This window comes from Ursus maritimus, unplaced genomic scaffold, assembly GCF_017311325.1.
Source record: "Ursus maritimus isolate PB19 unplaced genomic scaffold, ASM1731132v1 scaffold_12, whole genome shotgun sequence".
NCBI classification, from domain to species: Eukaryota; Metazoa; Chordata; class Mammalia; order Carnivora; family Ursidae; genus Ursus; species Ursus maritimus.
Genome location: NW_024423564.1, coordinates 46,217,300 through 46,240,356, shown reverse-complemented (window position 1 = coordinate 46,240,356; position 23,057 = coordinate 46,217,300). Strand labels below are relative to the sequence as shown.

Sequence of the window (23,057 nt, the reverse complement as noted above, 5' to 3'; positions counted from 1 at the left end):
TCATTGTTGCACATCTTCTTTCTGTTCTTTCTTTCACCAGCAAGGACTTGTTGAATGCCAAGTCTATGTCACACAACAGACACAGAGATGAGAAACATATTCCCTGCCTTGGCCATGCAAAGAAAATGGGTAAATCAGCCAACAAATTACAGCACAGATGGATGTTTTATCATGAAGATTTCTTGAAAGATGTGATACTTGAGCTGAAACTCATGAGAGATGAGTTAGGTTTAATCACATAAAAAAGAGAAGGGAGTATCCAGCATAGAAGGAACAGCACGTGGGAAGCACAAAGGCATGGGATGGCGGTGGGCCTTGCTGGAAAACAAGGCAGCCGTGGAAGGGGACACCAGAAGCTCAGTGGAGACTAGATTGTAGAAAGCCCTACAGACTAAGTTTTTTAACTTTATCCTGAAGGCCATAGGAAAATATTAAGGATGTTAAGAAAGAAAATACCATGAACAGATTTTCATCTTAATAGCAAAATATCACAGTGGCAGCAGATGTGAAGGATAATTGAAGGGTCCAAGACCAGATGTAGGATGCAAGTTTACTGGGGTAATTCAGATGGGAAAGGATGGAGACCAGATTTAGACCACTGCAGTGAAGATAGATAGACAGAATTAAGAAATACTTGTAGATTTAATAGAACTTGAAGAATGGCTAGATATACAGAAAAGAGGTTACCTCAATTGTTTGTTTTCATTTGTTCCAAAGTCTTATTAAGAATATATTATCTTTTCCCCGTTCCCTGCTTATTCTCTTAGTATGACATTCCCTCAGCACCAGCAGCACACCCACTGCCACCACCGCAGCAATCAGCAAGTATTTCTGGAGCACATGTTACTGAATCAAACTTTGTTCAAGCTTGTAACAAATTTACATCCCTCTGCTTTATCCCTGCATTTCTCTTAGTAGTCTCTGGTTGGCTTAATCTTGTATTTTTAATGGCATTGTGTTTTCTGGGTGTGTAATCATCCCATACTCAATAAATATTTATAGTTATTTTCTTCAAGAAGTATAAAAAAGACTCCCTTGTGCCACTCAAATTGAAAGTCTAGACAAAATGGCATAACACAGACTCTTAACTATAGAGAACAAACTGGTGGTTACCAGAGGGAGAGGTGGGGGGACGGGTGAAACAGGTGAAGGGGATTAGAGTACACTTACGATGAGCACCGAGTAATGTACAGAATTGCTGAATCACTACATTGTACCCCTGAAACTAATATAACACTGTATGTTCACTATACTGGAATTAATTTTTTTTAAATGGCATGATATCAAAGAGGAAAAGTAAATAGAGAAACAATTTTCCACCCTTACCCATAGTGTGCGTCCCTAGTTGTCTTAAGCATTGCTCACACAGATTGCAGTCTGACCACTTAGCCTCTCTGTCAAGTTTTTATTGAGTAATTTCTGTGAGCTTAGTACTCTTCTAGGCTCTGTAGGTACAAGAGATACATAAAACATGGGTCCTGCCCACAAGGAGCTTACAATATGGTTGAGAATTTTGTTAAAACAAACTATAAAAGCTCTTAAAAATACATTTTGTACAAATTATTTTTACATAAAAATGCACTTCAGATAATAAAAAAATAAAGCCCTAGAATGAAATGGAGAAACACTTTTATCCATGGGATTAGCTTAGAGATATTTTGAATTAACAAAATATTCAGTAAAAGCCTGGATTAATGAAAAATATGAGCACAAATATTTTTAAGATAGCAATTAAACATTTAAGTATTCATAATTACTAAAAGTATATCAAGCAAGGTATATCTTATACAGATCCTTAGGGTACCTGGATAATTACCTTAACAATAGGTTTCTTTTGAGTGTGCGTCCAACTACTGAAGATGTTGGAAAAAAATGTTTTCTTAAATAGTTTATATGTTCCTTTATAACCTGGGTTTTATTATTTATTTAATTTTTCAAACTCATTCTTGTAGACAGTGCAAATGTGGAATAATTCAACTCTGTCTGAATTTTCATATACTTCATGGGCCAAAGTCCACTTATAACTTATAGGTTATATACACATTTACATATAAAAGATAATGACTCTAATTTTCTCCTCCCTCCTTGGGAGAATTTGGATAAATGTAGCTTCTCATGGAAGCCTAATCTTCTAAACATAATATTCCCTGTATGCCATTCCTTAATGTGCCATTCCTTCTTGCGATACCCCGGCCCAACCTCTCCTGGGAGCAGCATAGCTGGGTGTTTGTTTTTGTTTGTTTGTTTGTTTGTTTGTTTCACACTGGCTTGCGGTGGTGCTGTATGAAATCTGCAACAGGACGGAGGTGGGAGTAGGCAGGAGTTCATTCTTCCAACACAAAAGTCACAGGTCTAAAATTACACAGAATATATTATATGTAGTCAGGAACCAGGTCTATACACCTCAGCTGCAAGGCATATTAATATCACGGATTTTTTTGCATATGTATTTCATAGAGCTTTACAGTAGGCGCTATAATTAGAATAAAACTGTAGATCAAGCCCCATTTCTCCACATGTACCTCTTTTTGGGAGAAATTTATTTTATTTTGAGAGCTAGTTCTATTCTCAATGTAACCTCATTACATAAATTATGAGAATCCATGTTTATGGAAGATAATTTAAAAGATGAAGATGAAAGCACTTGTTAAAAATCAGTGTGTTGATGAATCATGATCCAGAATATTTGAGAACATATGTTACAGCACTTATTATTTTGAGTGGATTTTGTATGGAATGGATACATTTCTGTGGGTTAAAACTGAAAGCATCAGAAATATTTTATAGTGACATATATCATCTTCCATCAGATTTCAAACTAATTGGACAAAGATCATTCCTTATTGCGTGAGAAATATCTTTACCAAATAGCCATTATTTTTCAAACCTGCAGGTGATTATTCTGTCTGGATTAGCATTTTTAAATCAGGAACGTTTGACATAAAATCTCCCAAGTTGAATAACAACATGGAAATGAAGGGCTTTCTAGCACATTCATTTAAATTGGCAACTGCTAATATTATATATAAATGTTACCTCTGTTGAGAATTTACCAAATAAGGAGCATCTTCCTTGGCTTCCTTGGTATCAAATACTGCACTAGTGCTAAGAGACTTATAAAGAAAATATAAGAAAAGGGTCCTGTCCACCATGAAATAGAGTTTTTGCTAAGGGAAGAAGACATACATAATGAAAATATTTGAAGAATAACACAATAATTATCGCAATGAGCACTGTGTACCTTCAGAGTGGCATAGAGGTAAGAAGAGAAAAAAGATAGTTTACTTGTTCAAGACCCAAGGACAAGGTGAAATTTGCACATGTGGGAGATGGGTAGGTTTTGCATGGGGAAAAATAATCATGAAGTATTATAAACAGGAATAGCATCAAGAGATTTGAAGTTGATTCTGTCCATGACATGTAAACCTGCACAATCAGGAAGCCAGTTTATAGTTGAAATGGAGAACTCATATTATATAGCTGGAGATACGTCTGGATGAAGAATTAATTGCAGTTAATACTTATTGAGTATATCTACTATGTTAGACTCACTTTACATACATTAGCACAATAAACATACAGGTAAGTATTATTATCTTTAGTTTATAGATTCATTCATTGAGATTCAATGAAATTAATTAAATTTCTCAAGGTCACGGAGCTAGTGAGTGGCACAGCCAGATTTAAATCCAAGTTTCATTTTAAAACCCATGCTTCTATTACTCCATTACATTGTCTTATAAATGCAATATCACTGAAACAGACCTCACATCCCCACTGTACTATAGGAAGAACAATAAACCTGGAATCAACGAACTTATGCTGGATCTGAATTCCTACTTATATTAGCCATGTGACATTGGGCAAGCCCTCTGTAGCCTTGGTTCTCTTTTGTAAAAATAAAATAAAAAATATATGACAACTAGACCCCCATGTAGATGGATGATGGGCAGATAGCAGTAACAGAAGCATTGGCATTCTTACGATTGTTGGCAAATTCCACTTGCTCAATAAAATTCATTGAATTTAAATATGAATAAAGGGATTGTGTGCAGCATCATCGCGGTGTGAGTTACATAAAGCCATTTAAAATACAAGTTTGAGTGAAAATAATTGTGGTTTACAGCTAATCCACAACTGGTTCAACTATTTAAAGGAATGACTCACTATTTTGGTTTAATCTAGTTGACAGAGATGACAATGGAGTCAGTGCAGGCTCCTATGGCAAAACTACTGATACCCTATTATCATGTCTTCCTAAGATATCCTTGTAGGTGACAGCATGGCCCTTGGTACAGTGCTTAAGGAAGGACACTCAATAAATATGTGTTGAGTTAAGTGAATGAGGAGAGGAAAAGGAAGGAGGAAGGTGCAGGGGTGGGAAGAAAGGCAAGAGAAAGAAAGATTGGTTGAATTTACAAACGGGTAAGGACATGAGCTGAAAGATATCCAATGACTCAAAAGTATTTGTTAAAAGTTCATAGAATGTCTCATTTCAATTCAGACACAATAGATTCCTTTATTTCATAAAAAGTAACGAAACTTGATATTGAATAACTATGTCACTTACTAATTTTGCCTTTTTGTATGACACCAGGGAAGAAATTTTTAAGAAATCCTGAGTGGAGAGTGGTAAATCAGAGGGCTGTGCCTGGATTTTTTATTGCTCTACCACCACCGTGAATCATTTAGCCTCAGTACTGTCTCCTGTGACACTTCAGGAAAGCCCTTAGCTGCATCCACTTCTTTCGGTCTTCAAAGACGAATAACACTTATGTTGAATGTGGAGTTACCCAGTGACACATAACCAGAATATAGACATAAAGATGTTTAGTTCCAAGCTTAGCCTAGAGGGACACAACATCTCCAATACATTCATCGCACATTTAGCATAGATATCTTTTGTCATGGTGCCCTCCTGCCTCCATCTGGCACCCTCTTCTGTCTCATTAAAGTTTATGCCCTATTAATTGAATTCTTGCTCTCAAAATGTTGACTTTTCACTATTGCAAACTTATACTAATTTTTTCAAACTCATATTATAAAATCAAAACTACCATAAAATGATTATGGTTAAGATTGGTTAAGATTCAGGCAAAGGTTGGAAGTTGGGGGAAAACTCCTGGAAAATGGGGTTTTTTTTCTCACTTTTTCACCAGTCATTCATTATCTGTGAAATCATGCCCAACTTCTTAGATATGTACTCAAAACCCAATCCCAGGAGCCAATTTAATACTCAGAGGCACAAATTATAATAAACCTGGTTTCAGTGGGTATTACTGGCAAGAAAAAACATTAAATTTTTTAAAAACATGAAAATGAAGAAACAATCCAAATCAAACATAAATTCTCCTTCTCAGGTAGGAAGAAATACACAAACTCAGGGAAGCAGGAATTTCAATAAAAAGTCAGCTCCGTTCTTTCATCATCTGTTAGAATAGAGAGAGAAAGATGTAATAAGCATGGGTAGGGGTACTTTTTTTGTATGGTGTGAGGAGAAGGTGTAAGTGAGAAATACATATGTCTTAGACATCGAAACATTCTTGTTTGAAGTAATTACACATATGGTTTTGTAAATAAAAGCAATTTAAGTAACTCTGGGATTTGGATCACTAAAGCTTCTGGATTATTTAATTATGCTAAGTATATGCTTTCTTATGAGTAATTTTTCTGGTTTCCAAGTTTGTAGTCCAGTAGAATAATCAAATCATGATGCTGTATCAGTTGTAGACACATTGAATGGTCAAATAAACTTGCCATAAAAACAAGCCCCAATCACTGCATAACTATACCCTCGAGAGATAAAAGGAAGAAAGCAAATTGAAATAACTATGAAATACAATTTTTCTCCCATCAAACCAATGAAGTGTGTGTTTGTGTGTGTGTGTGTGTGTGTGTGTGTGTGTGTGTTTAAAAAAAATATACAGTGCTGGTTAGGATGAAGCAAAGCAGAAATTTTCCAACATTGCTAATGAAATTTTCAATCTCTATAGTTTCCTGGAAAGCAGTCACACTATATGCATCTTTGAAGAATATTAAAAATTTACATATTATTTATTTCTTAAAGAAGTAAACTTAAGATAAAAAAATCACAAATATTTTTTAACTGCATTTCTGTCTTTAGGTAACAATATATTTCCATTCACTGTGGTGCCAAACTTGAACACAAATTATGATTAGTAAACTATAATGTATCCTTTTAATAGAGTCTTATACAAATATTAAAATTACTTTTTAAATAATTTGTAAATAGTTTGGGGAATGTTTATTTTATGTTAAATTAGATAAAAACAAGATACAATAATGCACATATAATATTATCCTAAGCATGTAAAACAAAATCAAGGAAAGTGCCAGCGAAAAAGATGAAAAAGAAATTTACTAAAATAATGACAAGTTTTTCTTGAGTAGTGGAAGTAAAATTTAGGAAGCTTCTTTTCTTTCTAATTTTCTTTCTTTTGCAAAGTTTCTATAGAGAGCCTGGCTTATTTTCATAATGAAGGGAAAGGACAAAAGGATTTATTTTAAAAAATTACAAATGAAATTAGAGTGAGCCTCCCAATAAAGAAATGGGGATTGGGTGCTTCCCTTCACTTCCCTTCATTTGTTTTCCAAGGAAATCTGTGTTTACAGCAAAAAAAAAAAAAAAAAAAAAAAAAAGTGCCCAGAATAGGTGTATTACATGCAGATATTTAAGGGAAAGATGTAAGACCATAAAGGTGAGTTGAATAAAAATTTTATTGGCCCCGTGACTTTTAAGCTATGTTCCAGAATCAACCAGCTTATTGGTATCCTGTAGACATTGTTGCACACTGTATCTCTATTGAAAAACACATTTTGATCTTCCCCTGAGGAACGGAAGTGATTATCTTTCAGTTACTTCAGTCATGGGAGAATAAATGGCCAAAGACATTGAGCTGCTGAAATGTCCACATCCGTCTTAACACCTTCCACGGACTAGCAGAGTCACCGTGCCCGGCCTCACCCAGGGAATGAAGTACAATGAACACGCTGACTGTCCATTACAATGGAGAGTTCAACTTGTCTGAAAAGCCAAGGGTGCTATGTTTGAAAAAAAATACTGAAAACGTCTCACCTTCTTTCATTAAAGCAAAAAAGATTACACAGTGCAGTAATATGCAGACGACCCTTTAACCCTACAGTCAGTAACAGAAATACTGAAATAAGGTGTTTGAGGCAGGAAGCTAATGCTTGAAATTTAATACGACCGACTACACATCATGTTCGGCATCATGTTCTGCTATCTGGAGTGTCCCTGCATGGAAGTACCCGTTTTCTACAAAGCAGGTCCAGGCAAAGGGCAAGCAAGAGTGTGCTGACCGTGTGAGGAGTACGCTGAGTTCTGATGTCAAATCAAAACAGGGTAGCTTAGCCTTAAAATACTCCTGGACACTGTTCTTTGTATGAAAAATCAGTGACTTGCAGCTTCTTTTACTGCATGAGAACTGACTGGTCGTAAGATCAGCCTGGAGCCAGCCTGAGAATCTTAGTTGGAGGAAATCTAAGTGAAGTGTGAAGACAACTCCTCGAAGGAACCTGGTCCTGTGTGCCGAATTTGCACGTAAGTTCTTAGAGATATTCCATCCTTGTAGCATGAAGGCAGATCAGAACAGAGATGGGGGAAGGCTATGCTGTCAATCTGGACAGCTTCTAAATCTCACCTTTCCAACTGGTCACTCCACATCAAGGTTGAGGAGCACTGCTGGGGTAAGGAGGTGGAGCTGGAGGCATAGCTGTTTGTGTGGTGCCTGATCTGTGAACAGACAGAGGGTTTCAGTGGACAGATTATTGATGAGGACTCCTTTTGTTAGATGACTCTTCCTTGAACATTTTTAAAGAAAAGCAGAACCAAAACTCTATACATCAACTTGCATTGGCCATAGCCAGCTAAATAAAGATGTGTTAGATCTTATCTTCCCAGGACTATCTCATTTCTGCCTCCAAGCTCCGACCCACCCTCTATTTCCTCTTACAATTTCACACCAGATATTACATAAGGGTAGAGACCACGCCTAATAGGACTTCTAAATGCCTAGAGCAGTTATCACAGCACTTGTTAAATACTGAATAAAAACTTACTGGCTTTAAATGATTGGTGTAGGTAAATCCAATTCTACCACTTTTTAGCTTTCAGTGACTTTCTGTTGCTCTTAGGATAAAGACCAGAATTCTTAACATGACCTCAAAGGTTCTGTTTGATCTAGCCTCTGCTGCCACTCCGGCTTTGTTTGCTCAGGCCACACTAGCCATCTATGCACATCATGAACAGTATCATCCTTCTTCCTGCCTCAGGGCCTTTGCACTTGAAGCTTCCTCTGCCTAGAGTTCTCTTCCAATTCCCTCATCACCTGGCTGATGCCTACTTGTCCGTCAGGTCTCAACTTGGAATATCACTTCTTCAGAGAATATCCTGTTGACTAGGACTGGTCCCCCACTATGATACCTACTATTTTCTTTTCAGGAGCTCATTGTGGTTTGGAAACAAAGTTATTTTTGTGATTATTTGTTTAATATTTGTTGTTATCTCTAGACTACAAGTTTCATGAGCTCAGGGAGCATGCCTAGTTTTGCCCACCACTCTGTCTCCGGCAGCTGTCACGGTGCCTGGCACATAGGTCATGGACAGTCAGTATCTGTGGCACAAATGAACAATGCTGTGTAATTGTCTGAGGCCCATACCTGAACAATATTCTCCAAATAATAGCTTAAATTCATTGGATCCAATAAAAATACTAGGAAAAAATATTTCTTCTGTATACATTTCTCACTAATTCTCTTATAAGAAGTAGCAAAATGAAATTAAATTCTCACAAAAAAGTGTTACAAGAAAAAGCAGAAAGAAATGAAAGTCACTTTTTCCTTCATCAGTCTTTTTTATTGGATACCGAGAGTATTTTTTTTTTCTCAAACGTTAGTTAAGATCATTTTCAACAGCAGGCCCATGCCCATTTCAAGTGGCATAAATGATATAAGCTGTCCAGACAGACGTGTAGGTCTCCAATTCCTGCGTTAAGCAAATAGATAATTTCTGTTTTAGGAAAGCAGTGTCATTTGAAGGACAATGAAATGGCATGTCTTCTTTGCAGCACCAATTACTCTTTGGCCGATATCTGTTTCAGCACAAACAGAAGAAGTTCAGTGGCGCTTTTAATAGAAATATTGAGCACTACGTCTGAAACTAATGATGTACTGTATGTTGGCTAATTGAATTTAAATTTAAAAAAAAAGAAATATTGTGGCTCTGGAAGAGTGGTCAGAGTTGAGGTCAGAGTAGGGGAAAAAAAAACCCAGGATTTTCTCTTCTCCGAGACTTTCAGAATGCCCTGCGTGCCCCTGGTAAGGAAAAATCTGGTTAGATTGGGTTAGCTGCACTAGAGCACCGCTGGGTTTTCCTCTTCCTGCCATCACGCTACTTAGCTTATTGTTTGCAGGCGTGCTTTAACGAAGCACGTGGGGTTGCATTATCTGTTGGCTTAACTTGAGGGGCAGATATAACTGTAAGAATCTGGTTATCATATGTCTGTCCAAAGTCAAGTAGCAGAAAAAGAAGGAACTGAAGGGGCGCCTGGCCGGCTTAGTCAATGGAGCATGTGACTCCTAATCTCAGGGCTGTAAATTTGAGCCTCACAATTGGGTGTAGAGATTACTTAAAAGTAAAATCTTTAAAAAGACAGAACTGAGGAAATGAGGCACTGCAAGGTAACATGGGACGGAGCCGAGAGTTGGGAAGCATGGTACGGTTCCCTATTGCACCCTCTAAACCGCTCCTCCAATGGGCCCTATTTTCCTGACAAACACTCCTTGATTCACTCCATCATTCTCAGGAAAGTCTGCTTTACTGTCACACCTAATATTCTGCAGCGAACTCTGGCCCCACTGCTGGTGGAGCGTTCATTTCATGCCAATTTTCTCTCCTATGTGTCTCTTTTATTTTATGCCTTCCCTGCAGTCTTTGTGTTATTGTTAGGCTTCTCACCCCTGTTCTTCCTGGCTAGCCAATCAGTTTGAACTATATGAAACTGACATTTTTGTTGGATCAGCAATGGTTGAATATTGGAAATTATTTATGATTTAACCTAGGAACAATTTTAACTAATTAATGTTCTGACCCAAGTCTTTCTCCTCTTGAATACATCTTTCATATTCTTTCTTTTTTTTTTTTCTTTTTTCTTTTTTTTTTAATTGAGAGACAGAGATCAAGAACATGCAAGCAGGTGAAGGGGCAGAGGCAGAGGGAGAGAGAGAGAATCTCAAGCAGACTCCACAGTGAGTGGGAGTCCAACACAAGGCTCCACCCCAAAACCCCGAGATCATGACCTAAGCTAAAATCGAGTCCCACACTTAACCGATTGAGCCACCCAGGTGCCCCTCATATTATTTCTAAGGCAAACCTTGGCAATCCTAAATATCTTTGAATGTTCCTCATTGCTACAGGATAAAGTCCTGGAGTACCAAAGCCACAGCTGAGTGGCTCCAACCTGTATCTCCAAGTTAATCTCTCATCTCCTGCCTCTCTCCTTCTTGGGCCTTGCTTCAGTCCCTAAACTATGCACTCTGAGACCTGCCAATGCTTTTTCACACCTGATTACTGCAGAGTTTGCTCTTGCCTTTCTAAAATGCCTCTCTCTACTCTGTCCAGAATTCATTCTGCTTATCCTCCAAGACCCAGCCTTTCATTTTCTTGGGAAAGTATTTTTTATTGTATTACTATAACATTGTATGCATTATTCAAATTATACTTAGTCCATCAGTTTCTCAAACTCTAATTTGCAGTAGGAGCCCAATAAATGTTTGTGAATAAGTTGATTTCCAAGTAAATGACTGGCTCTCCTTAATGGTCAACATTATGAGATAAGAACTGATTCAATTTTCAGCACCCACAAGAACCTACTATATGTATGTCACTTTTTCAAGTGTGATAATATGTTCATATATTAAAAGTTTTCCTTGGCTTAGAAATGGGTAGTTTCTATATTCCCCCACATTTCCCTTGAGCATATCTATTGTTACATTTTAACTAACTATATATTGCTCTTCTTCCCAGGACTGGGAAGAAAGCACTTAGGCACTCAGTGCACAATTTTGAATGACTGACTGACCGACTGAATGAATAAGTGAGGTCTGTCTTAGGCTGAGTACTCCCAGAGTAGAACCTAAGACAAAGATTTGTATGCAAGTGACTTATTAAGAATGTGCTCCAAAAAAAAAAAAAAACCCAAGAAACAAAAAACAAAAATGAGTAAGGAAGTGGGAAAGTAGGACACAGAAGGAGAAGCCCAGCAGGAGTGAAATTTTAAGTGATTCCAGCCTCTGTCTGAACCTTTGGGAAACTCTGGAGTATAAATTATATGTCAAAGTTTGTTTCACTTATAAACAAGGGGTGTGGGCTTCTCTACTCCCACATCCATCAGTCATTGCTCCTTTGGGGGGAACAAAACTCCTAGGCCCTTCTGGCTCTGCCCTTGTGTGAGCCTCTCAAGGTCATAGTGTGAGCAGATAGCAGCGAAACAAGCAGAAGGTGGGAATGGGCACACAGAGCCGCTCTACGGTATCTGAGGGGGTCTGGGTCGGACTCCAGTTGTGCGGGATACACTACCAGCCACCTATTTAGCAAGTTAAGTTTAGCTGGTGGGAATGGAGGAGGCTGCTCTGTGCCTAGGTTGGAGAACTCTGGAAAGGATGTCCTGTTGAAAATAATCTTCACTCCTGCTACTGATGCCTAGGATCTCTTTAGCTAGGGACGAAACTTTTCATCTATATCGAGAAGGGATATTTAAAAAAAAGAATTAGCTTGGGTGGAAGAGAGAAAGGGTCAAAACCCTATATAGAACGCACTCGACATCAGGCAATGCCAAACTTTTTTAATGCTTTACCCTTTAATATGCTGGTTGTCATCCACACTCAAGTATGGGTCTTCCTGAGAGTGTAGGATGAACAGCCCCCGATGTGCCTCCCTTACACATTCTGCCCCTCGTCACCACGAAGATGGTGTCCTTTATGCTGCCCAAGCCGTTCCTGCTGGCTAACTGAACATAATTGATTAATTAGCTAATTAATTAATTCAGGAAAATGTCAAAAAATTTAAAAATTAATTAAAAAAAGGATTTTCCTGCTCAAGACAAGTCCTCTTCCTCTTGTTTCAGCGAAGCTCATAGCTCTGTGTGTTCTTCCCAAATTACCAAATATGCCTGATACCCCACCTGCTAACGACGCTAGTCCTCTCTGGATATGAGAGCCCAAAGATTTCGGTTAAAGCAACTTTATGTTTTCTAAGCCATATTACAGCATATCTTTTAAAGATTCCAGTTAAGATAGAAAAGACTCTGTGTGTGTGTGTCTGTGCGTGATCTTCAATTTGAATTTGCCTCTTTGGGCCACATTATTTTCCTGTGGAAATTGTGCTAAAAGCATCGATGTGTAAGTGGCCACCCCACAGACCCCTGAACACAGCCTCGTTGTTTCATCTACTGCCACGGCTTGTGGGCAGCCGTGGGGCCCTCTGTGGTTTGGCCTGTGTTCCCGGAGCCAGCCTGCCTCTGTCTGTGAGGCTCCTTCCAGACTAACCCAGCTGAACTCCAGGGCTGCAGTTCCTCTTTAGCATATCATGAGCGTGTCCTCTGATGAGACACTCACCCCACATTAGCTCACTAAATCTCCCCATCCACTGCCTAATCCTGAACAGCTGAGGGGTATGGGAGTCTGCACTGTTTTCCTCAGAATTTTAATGCCAGATCCATAACATTTTATAAAGCCTGGCTGGCTGGCTTTCTGAGGGACACAGAAAACTGTTCGAAAAGTGCTTACCTCCTATCACCTCTAATTACCTGTGTCCTTGTTGCAGATCATCCCACCCTCACAGCCATCCCTCCCTTCTTCCATCTTTCTGTATACTGGCTTTGTTCCATCCACCTTCAAATATTCATAGACTTCCCTTAGCCTGAGAAATAAAAGACACAGACACACCTGTGCTTGACTGCCTGACCTTTTCCCCTTCCTGTGCGTGCGATCCAGTTTCTCACCTGCCTTTTTACCCCCAGCTTCTCTATGCACTACATCTGCTACTCCTACTTCCTCTCCGTTCAACTCTCTCCTATATAATAGCCCCAAATTATAAAGTACTTTCCATTTTTCAGGCACTGTTCTAAACATTTTACAAATATTAATGAATTTTATTCTTTGAAGTTGGCACTATTATCATCTTCTCTTGACAAATGAGAAAACTGAGACACAGAGAGGTTAAGTAACTTGTTCAGGGTCACCCAGCAGCATGGGGCAGAGTTCGGATTCAAATGCAGGGAGTCAGGTTCCAGAATACATGCTAACTACAATCCATACTGCCTCCCTGTCTCCCACTCCCATGACAGTAAAACTAGTGTCCTGGAAACTTGTAGTATTTATTGTCGTCTCTGGTACTGTAATATTTGGGCTAGATACACTTGTAATGTATATTAAGATCTATTATTTATAAGATTGTCCTTCTCTTCTTATACAAATATAATAAAACTTCATTAATCTAGAATGAATAAATTATTCTGATGGGGGATGAACTAAATTCATTTTTTTCCAAATTTTCTATTTTTATGATATATAAAAAGGGAGTCATTGGTCAAAGTAATAAGTAAAACACATAAGTCAATAGGGACAGAATTTTACCTACTTGAGAGGGGAAAATAGAGATAATTTTAGAATGTTGAAATGCAAATCTAGGCTTCTGATATCAAATGAGTTTTACCGGATCCAGACAATAATATATATTATGCACTTCTTGATTCCTATCTTGGTATAACATAGCGGGGAATCTATTGAAATAACAAGAAAATGACAGAAAATGGCATATAATCACAGTCCAGCAAATAAGATGATGGCAAAATGTCTTTTGCCATCATCTTATTTGTTGGAATTTGCAACACATATCCTGATACCGAGAGAGTTCTTGGTCACCATAGTGGTCATCCCTGTGGGAATAAACTGCACACTTTAAAGCTAAAGAGATCACACAGTCCAACTCTCTAATGTACAGCTAAGGATATGAGCTAATATTACTTCTTATAGTCACAGAGAAGGTTTGCAGCAAAGTCCCACCAAAATTTCAGCTTCCTTGTTTCTGTTCCATCATGAATCCCAATAATTAATTTGCAGATTTGATCTACTTATAAATACCCCTATAGTATATAATAGCTATTCAGCAAATAACTGTTTAAAAAAGCAAGAAAGCAAGAAAGAAAGGAGGAGGGAAGGGAAGGGAAGGGAAGGGGAGAGCAAGCAACCAAGCAACCAAGCAGAAAGCAAGCCTGTCTGGCCCATTATACTAATCAATGAGCCCCACTACGACTGAGATTTTTATCAGCTTCTGTTTAATAGATGCCCCTGCAGTGACTAGACCAGAGGCTTCCACAATGCAGCTTAATTACTATTTGATGTTAAAATGAATGATTTACATAGAGTGTCTCTAAGTAGGTTGATATTATTTCCCTTTCATAAGTGAAAAAAAATTAAAGCTCCGTAAAGTGACTTGCTCAAGTGTAGACCTAGAACCAGGACTGGAAACTAGACCTTTGGCTCTTAATTCCTTACCTGGCTGTAAAAATATTGCTCTCTGATTAAAAAAAATCAAGTACTGAATTATTTTGTATAAGAAATAAAGATAGATACAGCCCCTTCAGCAAAATTCTAAGGAAATGCATACAGCTGGTGCATCATGTATGATCATTACACACATGCTGGTCTTCGCCATGTCTACCCCGCATCCTGCTATTTCACACTACCAAGAAGAAACAGTTCTCCCTTCTTACTCTTCAAAACTTTCCTTCTTTTTCTGCTCTTTTCTCAGAGGAACAAAGGAGACAGACCCCTCTCTATGAGATTCCGAGCAGCTGGGACGACACTAATGGCTGCAATGTCTTACAACCTTCTCCTCGGTAGAACTTCATCTTCGGGGTTTTCACAGCCTCCCTGACTAACAGAAATGACACTGTAACGAGGCTAGGTGGCCTCTAATACTTTGCTTTAACCAGGTCTTTTGAAGGTGTTCTATCTTTTCTCATTTTTAAAACATTAAAATATTTTCTGAAGAGAATATACCTTAAATACAGTTAACACTGTTTTCCTCACAATAAGACAGAGGGTAAACACCTTAAGAATTCAAGAGAAGGGAAATAAAAGTGATTTAGGAGGGGTTCGTGTTTTCATCAAGAGGTTTAGGGTGTGGACAAGAAGACCTAAGATTGGCTAGAGCCGAGCAGCTACTGGGAAGGCGGGACTGTTAGCCACTCAAAGAAGCCTAAGACCTGGACGCAATTTTTGGAATTACAAACGGATGATGGGTAGCCGGCAACCTGTTGCAGGAAGAAAGGGTGTAGGTTCAAAATCGGCTGCTGAGAGGAGTGACGCAGACCCCACAGACAGCAACAGGTGCTTTAGGCTCTGGCTGTCACGGGATATTGTTCACACCTCTGCCACAGCTATTACAGTGCCTCGCATACTTGCCCTCCCGTCTGCCTCCCCCCGGGGCTCTGAGAAGCTTGAATATCAACAGTGAAGGGATAGCTCACCCAGAAATTTTCTTTGTTCCATGTACAAAGTAAGGGGGGCAAGTTTTCCCTTCAAAATTCTGACCTAAATTAGAAAAACCAGAGTTTCCCGATAAGCTAGTCTAAGCAGCCTTCTGTGGGGGATATCTAGAGGCAGAGACAGTTTCTCCCACAGCACCTGATAAAGTCTTTAGATACTATACTTTCAAATAGTCAGTCGTTTTTCCACTGCTAAGAAATTTTAAATGTATTCTCCAACTTGTGTTTTCATTAGGAGGGCGTGTATAATGTTCCCCTTGAATATTTACTTCAAAACCCCTGTTCCAACTTATCATCAAATCCAAGTGACTCTTGTTTTCATGTGCATGTCTGAGAAGTCCCCTCTCTCCTATCCATTCTGCATTTTTTTAGTTCCTCCTTTGGTGTCCACCCATTGCATCTCTGCTACCCACATAAGTCGCCTAAGTGATTTCTCTGGCTCTAGTCTCTGTTACAAACCAGCCCTCCTAAAATCTCGGGTAAAATCTCACATATGTTGTGGAATACGGTGGACTTTAAAACTCCTGCCTGGCTAGAATCCAGATTCCACTGGTTACTGGCAGTGTGATCCTGAGCAAGTAACTTGAGCTGGTTGGCATCAGTATCCTCGTCAGCTAAATGGGGACGATGGCAGTTACTACCATGTAAGATTGTTAATATATAGGAAGTGCTTAGAATTGGACCGGACACTGGGACAAAGAGGAAACTTTCAAGAAGTATTAGCTAGTACTATTTCAGCTATACTGAACATGCCATTCATTATGGCAGTCGTGCCTACAGATGCGTGTAAGGGAAATTCCTCTGCACAACCCCTGCTGACAGGGCAGCCCGGGCTGCCATATTTTGTATAAAGATTCTATACACTCCAGGCACACCCAATGGGAAAAGGTATACAAACCCACGCCATAGGCTAGCCATTGATCTATGACCTTGTTAGTCAAGGAACAGTGAACTGACATGGCAGACATTTCCTCTCAGAGAATCTGAATTTTGAAATGTTAAGAAAATGAAGACCAGAGCAGGACCATAGCCACAAAGAAGCAGATATTGTAAGCAAGCAAAAATTATGAAGTTAAGAACTTACATTGACAGCAGAGAGAGACTCGGCAGTTGGTAATGGAAACACAGACAAGCAGGTAGAAAATAGCTAGGTCCAATGTTGTTCAGAAACTAGTGTGAAATTCTGTTTATTCCACGTGTTGAGTCTCTGGATCCTGTTCTATCCTCCAACCCCAGACTACATATTCCTGTCTGTAATATTCCATTACAATAAACCTCCCCTTCTTGAGCTAACCTGAGAGGTACTTCATTTCTTATATCCCAAAGAACCTAAATAACTCCACAATGGCCCTATGGACACCCTAGACGATGAGTTGGAGAATCCGATTCCATTGATTAATCAACTCACTGCCTCCCAGTTCACCCTATATCCTGTCCCTAAGGTCCTCCTCACCCCAAATGAGCTCTCATTCCTCTTGGCATATACAAAACTTAATTTTCCTTCAAAGGCTAGTTCAGATCTCACTTTCTCCATGAATGCCTGGGTACCATACCAGACAGAAGTGGATCAAGGAACAACTTTCTTTAATAAATCAGAAGGGGGAATGAAGCGTGAGAGACTATGGACTATGAGAAACAAACTGAGGGCTACAGAGGGGAGGGGGGTGGGGGAATGGGATAGGCCGAGGATGGGTAGTGAGGAGGGCACGTATTGCATGGTGCACTGGGTGTTATATGCAACTAATGAATCATCGAACTTGACATCAAAAAAATAAATAAATAAAAATAAAAAATTTTTAAAAGTAAAATAAAATAAAATGACTATGAGCCCAGAGTCCAAGAGACCTGCGTAAAGGATGGGCTTTGAAGCTTAAGTTTCATTAGTTTTACCCTATATCTGCCTTTGATGTCATCTTGGGAGAAACTTTCCCTCCATGAGATTATCCTACCAGGAACTTTTACAGAAATGTGTATAATCACACAGACCTGTTAGATAATTTATTACAGTATTATATTTTGCCTCCCACTTTGGGGACATAATTTGTGACTGGGCTGCAGTATTCCTTCTTCCTGGGGCTTTGGGAGGAAATTTTTGATGTCTAATAACACATACCACTATTCCTGCTCATTTAACATCTAGCATATGCCCCCGATATCATTAGCTAAGGCATTCTCCACACAGATGCTGATAAAGAAAACTTTGTCGTTATACACATACGTTCACAAATATGCCTACACGCGTGCTTCATAAAATTGCTGTTATTTGCTTGTTATTTTTCAATGATTTTCAATATAAAGGTCAAAATCAATTTTATGACATTCAAGGCTCTTGTCCACCTCTCAGACTTAATTCGTTTCTCTCTTTCCTTCTCCATGCCTCACCAGTACCTGCCTTGCTGTTCTTTGAATGTTGTGCCTCCTGGAAACTTGAGGATTTTGCACGTGCTATTCCCTGTGTACGAAATGCCTTTCCCCATATGCCTGCCTCCCACCATCGAGCTCCTTCTTCCTCCAGAAGATTTCCTTCATCCTTCTGGTATCAGCCCCCATGAGAGGGGCTGCTACATAATATGCCCTCACATCATTCCTGGCCTCCCATTACTTGTGAGCAGAACATGACAAAGTGAAGGCATTTCTGTGATACGAAGGTAGCAGTGGAATTTATCTTTGGGGGAATTCAGTTACTTAGGTTTGGGAAAATACTTAAATGAACCTTTCGGGTTTTGGAAAGGCGAAGCCCATGGCCGCGGAGGGAAGGATTAAGACAGAGGCACAGAGTTGCTCTGTAGACCACTGTAAAGGGCTGTCTTCCTGGTGGACAGAGTGGTGTTTCTGGGAGGTAAAACAATGTTTGGCTTCCTCTTTTTGTGGGGAGGGATTGCTTGAAAGCCAGAGCAGGTGTGGGGGCTTACAGCAGAGTCCTGGGACTTTGAAAGAAAGTCTGAGTGTGACCCACACGAGAAACACCCGCAGAGCTAAGATAGATGGGGTCCCTCTGTGAACAGCAATGCACATTAAGGAGTAGTTATCTCTGGTTTTAAATTCTAGTTTGTTTGTTTTTTTTACTACCTCCCTCTCCACTAACCCCATCCTCAGATGAAGCTCTCAGTAGATTCTTATAAAGAAGAGCTTCACGTGCGTGCGTGAGACTTCAGAGAAGGAAGGGAGAGGCTCACAGACAGTCTGGAGGTGAACACTGCAGGGAGAGGACAACTGGCGGGACAGAGAAAAGCCAAAGGGACCAACAGGAATGCAGAGAGCCAGTCCAGAGCAAGCGATCCCTGCCAAGTGACGGCGGGACGTGAAGGACGCCTGGAATCATGAGAGGGTTCAGGAGGGACTGCGCCAGAGCGCAGACTGTGGAGGAAACCCAGAATGTGCTTGAATTCTTTTGTTTGATAGGAAAGGAAAGGAACTCCATATGGCTAGAACTGGGGATAGTTGGTTATAGCCAGAGTCACTTACTGAATGTAATATTACCTGATTATAAGCTCCATGGAAGCAAGGTCCCTATCCATTTTATTTCTGCCTTACGCCCGTAAACCGCAGTGCCTGGCACAAAGGAGGAACTCAATCAATATATATTTGCTGAATGAATGAATGATCTTTCCAACAAGATGCTAGCTTTAAAATCAGGGACTGTGTTGTAAATATTCTCTAACTCCAAAGGGCCCAGAAGGATGTCTGATGCAGAATGGCACGAGTTAGTATTTGCTGGCTGATTTACAATGCACTACATATAAAGAAGGGAGATTATTTTTTTAATCTTAGTGATAACCATGCACACCTGGTCAAATTCACAGCTTGCCTTTATCTTCTATGCACTCCTTCTCTGTTTAAGGTAAACCGTGCAAAAGGAAGAACAATTGATTGGTGTCAACAAGACAGTACACTAGAGACTAACCCTTTCCTGCACCATCCTGGCTGCTCTGTGCCCCACTGAATTTGGTTGATTTGTTCCACATAGGAGTTTCCTGGCTCTCAGAACCAGGAGGATATAGCCCTATCCCCAGCAGTCTCTAACCTGAGCCTCGTTTCCAAAAGATCCTGCACTGCAGGGATTATCATCATGGAGAACCTGAGCTGGCCAGAAACCTCTTAATGCCCATAATTGTTGGGTTGAGTAATGAGAACTTGTTGTTACTGGATATACAGCGTGTATGGGCTGTCATTATAGCCCCAGAGAAATGGGCAAGCGAGTGCCAATGAGAAGGAGGAAATGTGTGGAGGGACCACTGCAGACAAAAGCCCATCTAGGGCTGGGAGGAGGGGACAATGTCCTTACTGCTCCACACCTGTCTCAGCATCAAACCCCGGAAGTGGAAGGATGACAGAAAAAACAGAAACCCCAAATGGAAAGAAGGAATGGCTTTGAGCTTTTGAGGACACAGCTTCACATGTTGGCCTGGTACATATGTGTGGACACTTCCAGAGAAGGGGAGTGGCAGAGAGGAGGCCATCATCATTCTGAGTGTCCCCAGCCTTCACATGGTGGAGAAGGCCCCCTGGAGTCTCCCTGGGGTTCATAGAAGAGAAAGGAAAGCTGAATGCCTGAGGGACTACTATGGAGCTGCCTTGTTTAGGGCCATGGTTGTTCCTAGGGGTTAGACAGCCGAAGCCAGTGTCCAGAGGAAGGAAGTGGCAGAGCCTTGAGGGTCTACTATGCCAGTAAGAAAACAATGCAGCCAGGTCAGCAAAGTAGGACCCCAATGCTCAAAATACTCTGAGGAAACAGTTCACCAGATTCACTAGCCCTGAGTCAACCGGATACCAGCAGCTATCCCGCAACGGAAAAACCAAAGTCACCTCTAGGGAGAATGGGGAGGACCCAAGAGACGGGATCAAGGCTATGTGTAGACAAGTGGCCTCTCCTTATCTGCCCCATTGAGAGGACATAAGCTTTCTCCCTCACACAGATTCTATCTTGGGTAAGGGAAGGGGGAAGTGGGAGAAACCATGAAGCAAGAACATTTCCCTCAAAGACACTGAGTTAACACAAAGTGAGGAAAAAGATGGACAACACTCCTTCAACTGTAAGTGGAAGAACCCATCCTCTACTGCCTCACCTCCCAGCCCCTGCCTCAGCCATCAGAGAACATGGATTTGTGATGAATTTTTGTTCTCTGTACAAAATTTGTAAAAAAGAATTTTAAAAATACCTAAGTTGCACACTGTACAATTTTCATACTAGTCATCAACAAAAGTAGAGACTCTTAATGCCCATAGCACTACATAAATGTGGTGACTACCTTCAGAAATCTGATTATGAGCTTTTTGTTTTTCAGTTCAAAGCATTTTAAAGGTGACCAGGAAGGAAAATGCAACACTGACCAAGACAACTAATAGAAGGCCATCCTAATTCCAAACAAGTTAGGTGTATGTGTCTAAAAACAAATTAAACCTTATAATGGGTATAACTTTTGTTCTATTGTATAACTTATAATCAGAGACAGTCAGTGGAGGGTCTTACTGCAATTTTATGTCCATGCTTTAAAAGGTCAATCACAGGACAGATAAAAAGAAAATAATCAAATGCGCTCTTATAGTATATTACCAAATCAATAGTTGAGAAGGATTAAGATTAAAGACGATGATAAATATGGTAATTGCGCTGAGTAATGAATTTCATGATAAATTAATCCTTATCCTCCAGGGCAGAGCTGATTTGACTGATGTCTATGCACTTCAGTATTCTGGAGGATTCCTAGTCCCTGAAGCTGCAGGTGTGATCACTGTCTAAGGCAAAATGCTTACGTAGCCAGGAAGGGACTTGATTCCCTGCGCTTCCGTCTGTCCTCAGCAATAACCCACAGCCATCCAGTACAATCAGATTAAATCAGAGCCAGTTATTAGACTAGTGATTGATTGCTAGCAGAAGCTATCAAGGGTCTTTTATCTCTCAGGCAAATAGATTCAACCGAGTAGTGGAGGTCAATTCAATTTAGCGTTCATTGATTACCTATCTTTTATGTGTAAGACACTGTGCAAGGCATTAAAAGAACATCTTGACTCATTACCAGTAAAAATGTCATAAACTGTATATAATTAAATAGTATTCATTATGTTGTGTGCATATCTAATTGTTACGAGAAGTCTAACTCCTCAATGCATTCTCATTTCTTTAAGTGACAAGAACGAAGAAAAATGATGAAAGTCCCATTAGTCACAATTTGGCCATTTGGAATCTAGATCTTCTATAAAAATAGTTTGAAAGTCGGTTGTTTAAATACAAAATAATTTAGCCAATCATTTATTATGTAGCTTCTCTTGTTCTTAGTAATACTGTAATATAGTATGTAATAACACAATAACTATGATCCTTAGGCAAAAACTTAACAGATTTTCTGACATAAAATACAGAAAAGACATTTAAAATGTCATGGAATACAACTATGGGAAAGAACATCCTGCATTGGTACAGCGTGGATGGACCATGACGACATACTGCTTAAGTGAGGTAAGTCAGACAGACAAATACGATGCGGGATCATTTATACATGGAATCTGAAAAAGCCAAACTCCCAGAAACAGAGAGTAGAATGGTGGTTGACCTGGGGAAGGGGGTTAGAGGTACAGCACAGATGTTGTTTAAGGGTACCAACTGGCAACAAGTAGTAAATTAGTCCTAGAGATCTAATGCACAGTATAGTGACTACAGACAACAATATTGTGTTACGATCATCAAGTTTGCTGAGAGACTAGAGTTTATTCCAACCAGTAAAAAGAAATGATAATTAAGCGATGGGATAGAGGTGTTAATTTCCACCCCAATTAACATGTTGTACACCTTAAATTTACACACTGTTATATGTGAAATAGATTTCAATAATAGAAATGGTACATAAAATAAGGAACTATGTTTTGACTATGGCAGAGATGGCCAGTTGCTTTCTAGTATCCTTTCTCTCCCTCTTTATAATAGAACCCTTATTATTAGCTGAGCTCCGATTAAAACACTGCATTTCCAACTCTCTCCCTGTTAGCTGTGGCTGTGTGACCAAATTCTGGCCAATTATATATAAGGGAAAAGTGACGACACTTCTGGGAAATCTCCACAAAGGGAAGAGGAACACTCTTTTTTATTTACTTCTTCCTCCTTTCTCTGAACAGAGGCAGAGTAATGGTTGGACCTCAAGCAGCTGTATTGGACCATGAGGCAGTGCATTAAGAATGGCTAAAAATAGCATCCATCTCTGATGATCAGGAATGGCCAGATCAGCCTACATGCAGAATTTATATAAGTTGGAGAGAAATGCCCTTCTATCTTCTTTTAGCCATTGTCATTTTTGTTTTTTGGGTTTTTTGTTGTTGTTGTTGTTTTGGTTTGGTTTTTTGCATCTGACCAAAACCTAACACAGTGATAAAGCATCCCATCAGCTAGAACAAATTCTAGGCAGTTTTCAAGAAATCACCTAAAGTAATACAGTAAAACCATACTGATATAACAAAACCAATAGTGTCTTCCTC

General features: G+C 39.6%; 1 protein-coding gene across 5 annotated transcripts in view; it reads right to left on the bottom strand.

Annotated features, from left to right (window-relative positions):
• Positions 1–23,057, bottom strand: part of PTGER3 (prostaglandin E receptor 3) — a 175,771-nt gene that overhangs the window by 93,007 nt on the left and 59,707 nt on the right. Inside the window, exons 3-4 of one of the 5 annotated variants that reach the window (XM_040627131.1) lie at positions 7,683–7,774; positions 1,391–5,429 (exon numbers count right to left, since the gene is read on the bottom strand). The exons of 1 other annotated variant lie outside the window; for it this stretch is intronic. In XM_040627131.1, the coding sequence (XP_040483065.1) occupies positions 5,426–5,429; positions 7,683–7,774 (96 nt within the window). In that variant the 3' untranslated portion in view covers positions 1,391–5,425. Of the gene's footprint in view, positions 1–1,390; positions 5,430–6,634; positions 7,046–7,682; positions 7,775–23,057 lie in introns of those variants that run through there. 3 more of the 5 variants (XM_040627130.1, XM_008690830.2, XR_005834136.1) reach the window with 3 other exon arrangements.